Consider the following 13748-nt stretch of genomic DNA (forward strand, 5'->3'; position numbering starts at 1 on the left):
CCACAAGGAGAGACATCATCTTGCCCTTGGGCTGTGACGCAGGAGAGAGTGGGTGAGTTAACCCCAGCACTACTGTACCTGCCAGGAGAGACTATACCTTCGATAGCTGCTCCCAACATTTCCCCTCCTTTATTGTCACCTTGGGAGAGCAGTTGCATGGCTAACCAAGCCAATTTAAAGAGACAAGCACCAAAACAAATACATGATGCCGGATACCCCTAAGCCACCCCGAAACAATAAAACTAAACTGGGAAATTATATGTTTCCCCCAACTGCTGCTAAAGCCACCCTGGGTGCTACCAGACACAGCCCCCAGCATACCACAGATTGGCTCCATTCAGATTCTGAGTGAGAGGCTTCAGGCCTAGGGACTGTCACAGCAAGGAGTCCGTGAGATGCTGTCCCAGTTCCCCACAAAAAGACTTTCAGTCCCTTATTTCTGAAGTAAAAGAATCAAATCATTTAGAGCAGAAATTGCAGTGGTCAACAGGGACATAAAGCATATGACTCAAAGGGTGGAAACCCTAGAGGAGGTTAACAACTCCACCTGTGCCTACATTGGTACACGAAAAGACAAATGTCCAGCTCCAAACTCCGTTCCCTTGCAATACTTTATTAAAGTTAAAACCAACACTTCATAGTCCGAGGACCAATATTTTTCTGGGCAAAACCCTTATACATTGTATCACGTGGTTCCACATATGTCATCCGTGACATTTGCACTTTCAAACAGCATCTGACAGGGGTGCCCACTATCGCCTCTACATAGAGCCCCTGGTGGCTTTAGTTAGAAACTGCTCTGATATACGAGGAATTTCTGTAAGAGGCAAGGACTTTAATATAATATTATTTGCTGACGATGTTCTCCTCACCTCGTCAGAACCTTTGGTTTCTTTGCCAAATTTGCACAAACTACTCACTGACTTTGGCCGACTGTCAGGGTATAAGGTTAACACCTCCAAGTTGGAAGCGATGCCTAAATTTGTCTGAATCTCTGACAATTCAGTATGGCCTTTAAATTTAAGTGGACATCTTTTTGAAACTCTGCCAGTTCGTATTCAGCTTTCTGAACTTAGAGGCCTTCAAAGAGATATTTTTAGATTTATTTACGGTAATAAAAATGGATGGAGATAGAAAAAAAATCTGGATAGCTCCCTTTCACCGTAATTCCTTTCAATGGCACACTAGCCTATGGCACACTAGGTTATACTAATTGCTGGAAGCAGTATAGTCATTGCACAACAATGTTTGGATACCTGTCCAACCGTCCCCATCAAGGATAGGAGACCACCCAACTTTTTTTTTTTTTTTTTTTTTTTTTTTTTTACATCATGTCTTAACGGCATCTTTAAATAATAAGATTTATGCATTTGACTCAGTTTGGGCCCCTTGGGATTCCTACTGTGATTCCCCCTGCCAGCAATGGAGGAGTGTCCAAGATTTCCCTTCCTTTGTCCGTCTTCCCTTGTTAGTCCCCAATTCCCTTCTGTCTTGTCTTGTCTTGCCTTTGAGTGCTTTGGCATCGGTTCACAGTCTCTTCAATAGATTTGGTTTTTCGTATTGCTACAGCAGAATGATATGTTATCTTATGTGTCTTGGACTTTCTCTCAGGATTGTGTCCGGTGCCTTTCATGAATTTACTGCTACTGGTTTTCTATGTATACTTCTGTTTATATTGTGTTAAAAAAAAATTGTAAAACTAATAAAAATTACAATTAAAAAAAAAAAAAAAACCTTTTGGACATTTCTCAGTGACATATTAAAAGAACACTTTAAAACACTCCACAAGTGTGTATAAAGAAAGCCTAAAGAAGTTTTTCTGGTTAAAATCATTTTCATTATTTTGCGCAAGACAATTCTAGGAATAGTGCCAAACTTACCTGCAGTTCAGGTTTAATCACTGCTTTATTAATGACTGAATCTAAATCATGTGCAACAGCACTATAAGACTTGTACTGAGAGTCAGTCAGCTGAAGTGTGAGCACGTTTTTCCACGTATGTTCTTTAAAAGCATCCTACATGAAAATAGTAAAAGATCAATTCAAGGACACATTTCATCCAATAAAATAACAAATAAAATGCATGCATTTAAGAAATTATGTGGTCTTCTTGTTTACATTAAAGGGCCTCGGGTGAATTTTAATATGTGGCTAAGATGCTCTGAAAATATCTTAGACCTACTCCCCCACCTCTGCATCTCCCGCATTTGCAACTTGCCAGGAAATGCCTCTGGGTAAAAGGAGAACTCTGGCCAAAATGTATTTTTAAATATGTTAGTACATAAGCAAAGTTAGAAAAATTTGTAGTGTACACTAATTATGGGAAATGCACAGACAGGCTTCAATTTTATAGGAAAAAAAAAGGTGATGTCACGACATTAAATGGTGAAAATAACTGGGGCCCTTCCTGTGCTTTACTCACAAAATTCAGCTACTGCGGTCCCAACACCCCCCCCCCCCCCAACCTGACAGGAGCCCTGTAGTGAAAAATAACCTTCCTTTCGTATGATGGGTTAACCAACAAACTTGTAGTTGGTTCTTCAAGTAAAGGGCTTTTTTTAAATATATTTTTTCTACTTGGAAATGGGTCAGACTAGAACAAAAGTGTTACGGCACTTGTCCCAGGAGAGAGTGCACACGTGAGACTGAGAGATGTAATGTATGATTAATTATATTCCTTTGTCTACATATAAGAAGTAGGTCACAGACACTTCCCCATCTATGCAAATGTCTCACTTAACAGCATGTCAGCAATGAACATGAACTATTTGAAGCAATAAAGAAAGCTTACTGATTGATAAACCCAAAACCTACTTTCTGCTAAAAAAAAAAGGAGTGCACACACTTGGCCAGTCATGTTTATTCTTTATTTAAACATATCGTTAGGATAAAACAAAAAAAAAAAACTTACTGTGGTTCTAAGTAATACAACATCAGCTTCTCGCAAGGAACATGGGATGCAGTGTGCCCATACATGCCATTCCGGTTTCCAGTAAAAGATGAGCCATAGAAATCCAAGAGAGAATATATACCCACATATGCACAAAGCCTTTCGACAGGTGCTGGTCCTGTATCCAAATATGTCCTATAAAATATTAGAAATTATTTTACATATTTCCATGTTTCTTTAAAACATTACTAGTCTTTTTTCCAATTGACCTACAATGCCAACTGAACATGTTATTATGCACTGATGTCTGTATTCATTAAAAAGCACGGCCCTCAATTCGCAAACTTTCACAGAGCGCATTCATGAATTGATGATCAAGATCATAGAAATATCCAGCTTATATAAGTGAAGAAGCAGTCCAAAGTACCATTCACATCCTAAAGGGGTGTTCCCAGCTCAACTAATATAGTTAAACTTGTGGGCATTAGAGTACCATGGGGGATGGGTGGCAGTAGTCCAGATGCAAAATTCGAAGGGGTGCAAGATATTGCATAGCATGTAAACTAGAGATAAGTAAACTTACAGTACAATCAGGTTTGCAAACCCCTTGAAAGCTGAGCATTTGACTTCCAGTGGCTGGAGATGATGGATGTATCCATGTTTACCTGGCAGTCCTCAGGCTACATCCATCTTTTATAACCACGGGGAGACAAATTTTGGGAAACCTGAATTTACTATAAGTTTGTGCATCTCAAATGTGAATTATATCACAAATGTATTGTAAAGGCCCTATCACCAATTACCTGTCCAATCACCCCCATGCAATAGGGCGATTTGCTTGCAAAAAATAATCAGTTGTCTGCCGCACTTCTTCCAGTGTAAGGGCGGGTTCACACTACGGAATTCTCGCGGACAATGTCCGCGGAATTCCGTAAGCTGTCCGCCCGCACGGGCACGTGCTTTTCCGCCGGCTCCATAGACACCATTCTATGGGCCGGCGTATTCCGCGATCCGCTAAAAGAAGTGACATGACACTACTTTCAGCGTATAGCTGAATACGCCAGCCCATAGAATGGTGTCTATGGGGCCGGCGGAAAGGCGCCCAGATGTGCGGACGGACAGCTGACGGAATTCCGCGGACATTGTCCGCGAGAATTCCGTAGTGTGAACCCGCCCTAAGGGTCCATTTACACAGAAAGATTATTTGACAAAGATTCAAAGCCAAAGCCAGGAATGGATTTGAAAAAAAAAGGAAAAATCTCAGGCTCTCCTTTATGACCTGGTCTGTTTATAGTCTGTTCTTGCCTTTATGACCTGGTCTCCATTTATAGTCTGTTCCTGGCTTTGGCTTCAAATCCTTGGCAGATAATCTGTCAAATAATCCTTCTGTGTAAATGGAAAAACAAAGAGCTGCAGAGATAATCTAGCAACTGTTTATGTAGTCCTGGCTGCATGATCATAAAGCAATGTAAAAGGTGCAGATTTAGGAAATGTGGGTTGTGCAGCTTGGACTGTGTAATATGGCCTTCATTTTAGAAGTAAACATAGCCTAAGGCTGGCTTCACACTGTATAAAAATCATGGAAAAACGGCAATGGCCAGATGTGGCGCTTTTCTCTCCTCCTTGGCATTTTTGGGGCTCTGTGGCAGTTATGTAAAAAAGCAACATGCTGAGGGTGTGGATTTAGCTTTTTTTTTTTTTTTTTTTTTTTTATAGCAAACTCTGGTATTTTTCTCCTGAAGACTTCAATAGAAGTCTTCTGCTCTACTAAGAAATGCCAATGTGTATGGCATTTTTAGAGGCGCTTTTCTGGGAAGAAAGCGCCACAGTCTGGTCCCCAGGGGGGTTACTGAACCACCTGTCGGCAAGAATGTGCTCAATTGGGGTGTGCAAGGGGTAGCAGTCTGGTCCCCAGGGGGCTAAATTAACCCCCTGTGGGCCAGACTGCTCCGCTACGGGTGGGGGAGGGTTACTTACTTCAGTCACTGAGCGGCTGAGGCAGGACCCTGCGTCAGCCACTGCAGAAGTGTCTGCTCAGCCTATCAGTGGCTGCAGCGATGTACTGCTTCAGCTGCTGATTGGCTGATGGCAGATTTGAAAAGACAGAGCCTGCCTTACTTCTAGCTCAGTGTGGCTTACTTTGGTGAAGAGAGAAGACATCGACAGTGAGTATGAACACTTCCCCCTCCCCCACACACACACCTGCACTACAGCCATTGCAGCACTGAAGGGGGACACCTAATCCCCTTTCGTATAGGTATAGTATAAGCTCAATCTGCAATGCATCCTCACTTAATCACTTGTGTGCAAGATTGTAAGCAGCATCTGGCCAGATGCTGCATACATTAAGGAGCAGAACACCTGTCAAAATGATGGGTGCTTCTGTTTTTTTTGTGCGTGTCTTCCCTTTTGATTTCCGATATCGCTATCCAGAAGATTGTGTTTGATTTCGTGGACTACATTGATGACCAGAGTTTTGTTTTATTTTTAATAAAATAGTCAAAGAGGGGTGTCATTTTTTTTAAAATAAGTACTTTTATCAATTGTACAGTGCCCCCTTCCTGGGTGCAGTGCTTGTCTATAACCACCTCTGACGCCTTCTTTCTTCACCAGAGCCCAAATTACTGAGCTAGAAGTGAGGCGGGCTCTGGCTCTTCGAATTTGCCATCAATCAATCAGTGGCTAATGCGGGACAACGCTGCAGTCGCTGATTGGCTGAGCTGACACTGCACAAGTCTCTGACCAGCTAAACAGTGGCTGTAGCAGGGTCCCGCTGCAGCCCGATTGCCTGAAAACCAGGAGAGGATTGGAGGGTAAGTTGACCCTACCCCAACAACCCCCCAACCAGAACAGAACGCAGTCTGGCCCACTGGGGGTTAAGTTGACTACCTGGGGACCAGACTGTTTGTTCTTCCCCCTTGCCCGGCCGCCTCTCCCCAGCACACAGAAAACTGTGCGCCGGGTCTGGCACCCGCTCCAGCAAGGAAGGGGTCACTTAACCTCCTCCTTTCTGGAGCGATTGCATTTGCGTTGACATTTGGACCCAAACACGGGTTTCAGCAGTGAAGTTCATGTTTGGGTAAAAACACCAGAACAACGCCAAAACAACAAATAGTTTTCACACACACAAGAACAAAACAGAAAAAAAAACAAAAAAAAGGTGTGTAAAAAAAAAATTGCGCGCCACATTGACATTTTTCTGGCTTTTTTGGCCTAAAAAAATATTAGGTTACCCTAAAACTGTTAAGTCTTTGACTTTCAGCACATCTACTTTGTGTTTTTCACTTATTTATTTAAATTTAAAAAAGTTTTCTTTTTGCCAAAGCTAGAAGTGGATCCAGCAGAAAGAAAATTCTACTTAGCAATTTTGTTTTTATTTTGCAGACATGATCTTGCTTTAAAGAGGATGTACCACCAGGTACATCCTCTTTAATCTGAACCGAGGGATCGAACGGCACCGTCACGGGGAAGCCGGTGCCGTGGTCCATTTTTCAGACCGCGGCCCGGTTCCCGTGCACGGCGCCGTTCTATACACCAGAACCGGACAGTGCTTAAGCATTGGAGGCCGGCCGAGCCGCCCCCAGTGGGAGGGAATTCCCTCCCCTCTATGACGCCGCTCCATTCATTCTATTAGAGCCACGTCATACAGGGGAGGGAATTCCCTCCCACTGGGGGTGGATTCCGGTGCATAGAACGGCGCTGTGCACGGGACCGGCTTCCCTGTGACGGCGCCATTCCATCTGTCGGTTCCGATTAAAGAGTATGTACCACCAGGTACACCAGGTTCCTTTAAAGGGGAACTATTAGCAGGTTAGACGAATCTAACCTGCTGATAGCTCCTTAAAGCGCCCGTGTGTTACCTTCCTTCTCTGTGCTGGTCTAGCGCTGCTAGTAAGAGTGATCTTCGCTCTGCTGCACTGTTAGAAGCACTGTTGGGTCACCAGCCTGCTGCTCCTAGTGATATCCAATGGAAGAGTGAAGATTACTCCGACTAACACTGTGGGATCGGCGCAAAGGAGGGAGGTAGCGCATATACCTTCCTCTTCAGCATCCCGCTACAAGGGGCTATCTTCAGGTTAGATTCATCTAACCTGCTGATAGTTCCCCTTTAAAGCAAGATCAAGAACAATGAATCCAGGTCAGTGTGTGTAGAAAAAAAAAAAGTTTCCAATATTCCATTTTGTAATGGACATGGGATTTTTTTTATACAGGAGGAAAAAAGCTAACATCTGGCTGCAGTCAAAAATGCCATGGGCCATGCATTTAAATGCTCTACTAAAGCCATCCCTGGTGGTCTAGTGGAGGGATCGCAACCTTCGCCCAAAAATTTTAATAAAAAGTGGTCAAGTCACATAAACGCAAGCAAGCTACCGATAGTAAGTACAGATCATGGCGCAAAAAAATAACACCTCATCTAGAACCATAAATCAAGGATTAAAAAAGTGTTATAGGGATGGCAATAGAGCAAATTTAAACACATTGTGGGAGATTTATCAAACATGGTGTAAATTAATACTGGCTCAGTTGCCCGTAGCAACCAATCAGATCCCACTTTTTGGAAAATGAAAGGTGGAATCTGATTGGTTGCTAGGGGCAACTGAATCAGTTTCACTTTAAACCATGTTTGATAAATGTCCACCATTTAGTTTTTATTATTTTTTTTTTAAAGGTTTTAATTTTTTAAAAGCAGTCAAACAAGTAATATGTATATAAGTTGTGGACAGCGTAAACACAAAACCCCCTAACATGAAAACAAGTTGCTTTTTTTTATTCGGTTTGGCAGCATATTTTATGGGAAAATTAAGTCCACTTTTTGTAGATGCCATGTGCCTAAAGCTTTTCTCCCCTAGAAGCTTTACTTTCAGGGTATAATAGCTATTATCAGTATGAAATTTAGATGTGTCTTCCAAGCAGGTACATGTTGCATTGTATAAATGAAAAGGTTACTGGTTACTGAAACTGTCTGGCAGTGGCAATTATTAACATATGATAGGTTTTGTCTCACTAGACCAATACTCATTGAACTGAAACTGATAAAACCTAAAGCTCCCATTGTGGTTATTCTTTTGGGAGCCATGGTGATATATACTTTTTGTCTATGCTGTCTATTGTGGAGATCCAGCATTGTCATTTGCATTGAATAGATGTGGTGATAATGCTGTATGCTGAGCCATGTACATGGACAATACTACAAGTCATGAATCTAGTTGCCATGATTATCTAATCCAGCTCTAAACTATTTAAAGGTATTATACTCTAGGGAAATATTTTATTGTTGGTAAAAGTTCTGCAATATCCAAGATTAGGCCCTCTATAAGTCACAGATCTCTAATAAAGGTGAAAACATATATGCACGTAAGACTTAGGCCAGGTCCACACTGTGTCGCAGCCTTCATTGCAGATTCCGTTCAGCACTGACAAAGAGCCAAATGGACTGCTGCACAAACAGCCAAAAATAGAGCCCTGAAAGACCCCACTGACTGTAATGTGGTCCATCTGGTTGGTTCACATTTTATGTCCATGTGAATAATTTAGGGTCACTTCATTAACACATATTCTGCACAGGAGACACTTTGAGAAACCAGGATGTGGTTTAGCCCCATAAAATATGGATACCGAGCTGTGAGAAAATACATAATATAAAAACAAAGAGAATAGGCGACATGGCTACCTTTGGATTGCTGCTGCATACAATGCAGCGTTTCCCCCCAGAACAAAACACACATCATGTAAAACTAGCCTTATACTGGTAGGGATTCTGATTCACTAGTAATTCCATCCCTTTTAAATTCCTAGGTGTAATAAGTGTTTGTGCCCTGTGGCAGAATACAGGGACGAACTCATCCTACTAGTCTGAGCAGTTTCTGAGCAGGTAAACAAAGGCAAAGTAACTCAAACAGTACAAAAAAAAATATTCTAATCAATTTTTGTACAAGTACAAAGTCTACTCCAGAAATTCAGTTTCTATGGCAATGCCTAATAGGTTTAAATGCTTAATAAAAGTTAACATTTTCATGCCACTGGCAAACACTACGCTCTAGGTCAAGCATGAAAGATTTGAATGGCATTGGCATTTATTCACCTTTTGAAATCCTAAAGCTGACTTGGATCACGCCAAGCTGGCATCCTCAACATGTCCCGAGTAAGTATACATGTGTCTCAGGAAATCTCTAGATTTCATACAGGCAACAGGCATTTTTCTTGAAGCGCTCTTAACTATATGTGAAGAAAAATAAACTAGGCTTACATTTTCATACACCACCTTTAAACTATACCTTTCCAAGTTTTCTATGTAAATTACTGATGCTAGAAGAGACAGATGTAGCAGAGTTCATCCTGTTTATCTGTGCACTATGAAAACTGTTCACATAACTGTAGCCATTTGGTCCTGTTAGAGCCACAAGTAATAGATGGGGGTGCTGTCATACATTTTAGCAAAACAAAGTATGCCATTTGCTATTTCTTTAGCAGATAAAATATTATTAAACCTATTAAGACATCCAGTAAAGAGAACTCAAGGATGCCAAGCCAAGAAAGTTTCTTTGTAAACAGAGAGCAAGGTGCTGTGTAAATGGATGAAGTCAGGAAACTTACCATCTCATTTTCCTCCCCCTGATTAAGCAAAGCATGGTGATTTTTCATTAGTGTTTCCCCCATCAATCCCAAGGAAGTTTTCCTGCTGTAAACTCCAAAGTAGTGAAATCCCTGCACACCTTGCTGGATAGTCACATACAGATAAGCTTTTCCTTTGAAGGAACTAAAAGTTGGCTCCACCTTCAGGATCAGCCAGGTGATGTAACCCTTTAAATACAGGTAACTTTACAAAATATTCAGGAGAAACTTGAAATACAAATGTGACTGCATACCTGCAGGACAAGCTAGGTATTAAACAGCACATTAACAAGTGCCGATTGCTTAACCCCTTCTCTGCCAGTTCTTGTACATATTTTGCCCCTTTATTGTTCATTACCATGTATAGGATCTGCAGCAGGTTTGACGTCATAGATATCAATGTAACCAAATGATTGAACACAGCATCAAATCTGTAGTTTCAAATAAGAAACATCAAATTTCCTGCTGACCCTGTATGTGTGAATGGACTCTCATAGAAAATTTAACCAAAGTGACAGTTTTTACAATACAGCTCATCAAAGTAATGAATGTATCAGCTTTAAAACTACTATTGAATGACCCTAAAAACTAATGTCCAGTGTAAGGTCATGTTCCCACAACATGTTTTTTTGAGATGAAAGAACAGGTTTTTGATAATGACAGCTATTAATAATGATCATGATCATTACTTATGGCCGCCATAATACAATAACGGACGTTATTTTACCTTAAAAGACATTGTGAAAAAATAGCCTAAGGGTGAAAACACACAAGTGGTCAGCTACATGCATCTGGAATGCAGCAGCAAAACGATGCACACATTTGCCTGGAAATTGTGCGGTGAGTGTCTGCCACATTCCAACTGCATGCAGCTTATAGCTTGTGTGTTTTCATTCATCCTCATAGAAATAATGTTTTTTTTTTCCTTCATGTTAACCAGGGGGCCACTTACCTACAGGGGACATATTACCGACTAGGTGGCTAAGCACAGGGAGAATAATTACGGGGGAAGGGTGATAGCTACATGGAGATACTATACTGTGTTCTTATAAGGGATAAAATTTTAACAAATCTCTTCTAGATGCTGAAACTAAAGCCCACAGTGCAAGGTGAGCAGCATTGCCAGTTTCGTTGCCCACATGCAAACTATTCTTGCAGAATTTTCTAACAGACTTTAGCCATTGCAATGCAAACATTGAAAGCTATAGGAGACCTTGTGCAATTAATGCAGGTCAAGGGCAATTACATTCAGTGTCAGTATTTTCTGCTGTTTTCCTACCATAGGTTTCCTACCTATGTTCACACATTGTCAAAATTATGGCCATTTTATTAGTCGGCTGTTATCTGTATAATATAAAATTATCTGTTATTATAAAATTATGCCATTATTTGTTGTTAAAGGGAGCCAATCAGCCCAGTTTGGCAGATTTGGTTCCCTGGAGCACTATATAAAGCTTCTATGCAGATGGCAGCACACCCCAGCCACAGCAGCAGCTTTATACCGAAGACGTTTTAGTTTAATCCCCGAGTGTGTGGCAGGTAGTCATCTGGACAGCTCCCCGCACGTGTCTAGTCACTGCTCTTTCCCTTTCAGTGCGCTCAGCGGGGATGATTGACAGGGAGAGGCGCCAGTAACTGGCCTCTCTGCCTGTCACTGAGTGCGCTGACAGGGAGAAAGCGGTGACTAAACACGGCCAGGGAGCTGGCCAGATGACTACCTGCCGTGCCCTGTGATTAAACTTAAAGGGGTATTCCTCCCAAAATCTTTTTTACAGTGTTAAATAGCCCATCCATAGCTCTATATGTTGCTCAATGCAAGTAATTAGCTGTTCTCAGCCGTTTTGGAGCTGTTACTGCCAACTCACCCCCTCTACATGCACTGAATGAGGTAAATCCACGTCCACTCCGACACGCTCTCTCCTCCTGGCTCCCACCTTCAGAGTCGGGATCACGTGTCCTTCCTTCACCGATAGATGACAGGCCAGTCTCCTCCCTGCTGCAGTAGCACCCTCCCCCCTGCACAAACATCAGGTCGGCTCCATTCTGTGCTGATGCCCCTGCTCCCTGCTAATCTCATCCCTGGACCCACAGGGATGTAAGCTGCTCCCCCCACTGGTCGGACCCCCCACCCCCGCACACACTGTAAGCTGCTCCCCCCCCCCCTGCTGATCGGACCCCCACCCCCAGCACACACTGTAAGCTGCTCCCCCCGCTGATCGGACCCCCCACCCCCCGCACACACTGTAAGCTGTATATGTAATGGCCCAGACCGGTATTTATTGTCAGGCGTCTGGAAATGTATTGTTGCTATTGGCAACCTTAGACAGTCTGTATTAGGGCCTATGTATTTGCTGCTCTTCCTTAGCTCTCTTGTAGTGGTATTGTTTTCTGCTATGTATTTATTTAATATGTTGATATGTATTAATCTCTAATAATACAAGTGTTGAGCTTGATCAATGCTGCTCCCCTATCACAATCTAGTGATTGGCCAGGGGAAAGCTAACTCCGCCCACCTTTTACCCAGAAGGGCTGTGCGGTCTTGTTAGTGTCAGTTGGTAGTCTGGCATTGCCAGAGTCACATCTAACCTCCCTACGTCACCTCAGTAATCCTGTCAGACTCCATCCTCAGACCATAACCTGTTTCCAGTCAGCCATAAGGACTAATACGTGTCTTCTAAGTCTCAGCAGGACATCCTCTGTATTTATTAGTGCCTGCTGTCGGGTTGGTGAAGTGAAAGAGGGTCTCCCATTCACCGTCCACATTTTCCTGGCTTCCAAGTCAGTGTGTCCATGCGTCTTCCTCCTACATGATAGTGAGCGTCGACAGCATCAAGTCTCTTCAGTAACTTCAAGTACCTATTCACACGTACCTTATAAAGGTGGAAAGCTATAAAGTCTCTGGAACAGGTCTGTCTCTTTGTAATCCTATTTATCCACCAAGTCTAAGCTATAGTAACCAAGGTAACCCTCCCCCTGAAGCAAAGGACTCTGATCAAGCCAACAGTTTGCCATCATCAGATGCTCCTGTATTGGATTGTATATAGTTATCCTTCAAGTAAAGTCTTGATATACCTTCACCGCTATTGTGTGAAGACTTTTATTAAAAATTATATGTCCCTGCGTGTATGCTGAAGAAGTCAAGGGCCCCAGCACCCTCGGACCCCACCGTGACAGGAAGGTTTCAGAAGGTGAGCCCTAAGGTTGCACTACACCACCCAGCAACACAATACCCTCAGCATATTACCATAATACCACCAAAGGGACATGATCATTTTTCTTGGCATCACGCATAGGACACTATATATACACTCAAAGATAACAGCCCGGCTCCATCCCTGCTGTGATTGGCTCTACTACACATGGTGAAGCAGAGCCGACAAGCCATTCATTCTAAAGGCAGAAGCAGCAGGGACGGACCTGGGTTTATAAGTCTGTGTGTGTGTGTGGGGGGGGCATCAGTATGGAAGGGAGCAGTGGGGTTGAGGGGGTCAGATCAGTGGGGAGCTTACAGTGCGTGTGGGGGTAGGGGGGGTCCGATCAGCGGGGGGGGGGGGGGGGGGGCAGCTTACAGTGTGTGTGTGTGTGTGGGGGGTTCCGAACAGTGGGGGGAGCCACTTACAGTGTGTGTGTGTATGCGTGGGAGGGGTCTGATCAGAGGGGGGAGCAGCTTACAGTGTGTAAGGGGGGTGGGGGTCCGATCAGCTTAGTGTGTAGGGGGGGGGTGAGGGGAGCAGCTTACAGTGTGGGTGGGGGTTGGGCGATCCGATCAGCGGGGGGAGCAGCTTGCAGTGTGTGCGGGGTCGCGATCAGCAGGGAAAACAGTGTGGCTTTCACAGTGAGGAAGCTGGCTTTGTTGATCATAAGAAGTTGGCTAGCTGCTGAGAACTGTGCTGGAAGTTGTAGTTGCTCATCAGCTATCAGTAATATGATGCAGAGAGAGCTTCATATTACTGATAGCTGCTGAGGAACTATAACTCTTAGCATAGTTTTCATGTACTGCAGAGACAGCCAGCTCCACACCTCTGCTGCAGCTCTTTAGATCAGGGATTTCTGTTATGCTAAGTTTACACGGAACGATAATTTTCCCGATCGTACGATTAACGATGTCGGAGTAACAATTTTTTTTTCATAACGATCAGCATTTAGACTGTACGATATATTGTACGGAAATTCGTTTTGCGATCGCTTAAGCCTATCTCACACATTGGTTAAACCGTCGTACATGTGCGGTTGAAACTACGGGCGTG

At 43.1% G+C, this 13748-nt stretch overlaps 1 protein-coding gene across 1 annotated transcript in view; it reads right to left on the reverse strand.

The window, feature by feature from the left end:
- The window catches only part of LOC138795672 (probable cation-transporting ATPase 13A4), a 107376-nt gene extending 97729 nt beyond the window's left edge, over positions 1-9647 (reverse strand). Inside the window, exons 1-3 of the mRNA XM_069975059.1 lie at positions 9484-9647; positions 2911-3084; positions 1881-2015 (exon numbers count right to left, since the gene is read on the reverse strand). Of these exons, the coding sequence (XP_069831160.1) occupies positions 1881-2015; positions 2911-3084; positions 9484-9546 (372 nt within the window). The 5' untranslated portion in view covers positions 9547-9647. The remainder of the gene's footprint in view (positions 1-1880; positions 2016-2910; positions 3085-9483) is intronic.
- Positions 9648-13748: the final 4101 nt, after the last annotated feature.

The sequence above is a fragment of the Dendropsophus ebraccatus genome, chromosome 6, assembly GCF_027789765.1.
Source record: "Dendropsophus ebraccatus isolate aDenEbr1 chromosome 6, aDenEbr1.pat, whole genome shotgun sequence".
NCBI lineage: Eukaryota > Metazoa > Chordata > Amphibia > Anura > Hylidae > Dendropsophus > Dendropsophus ebraccatus.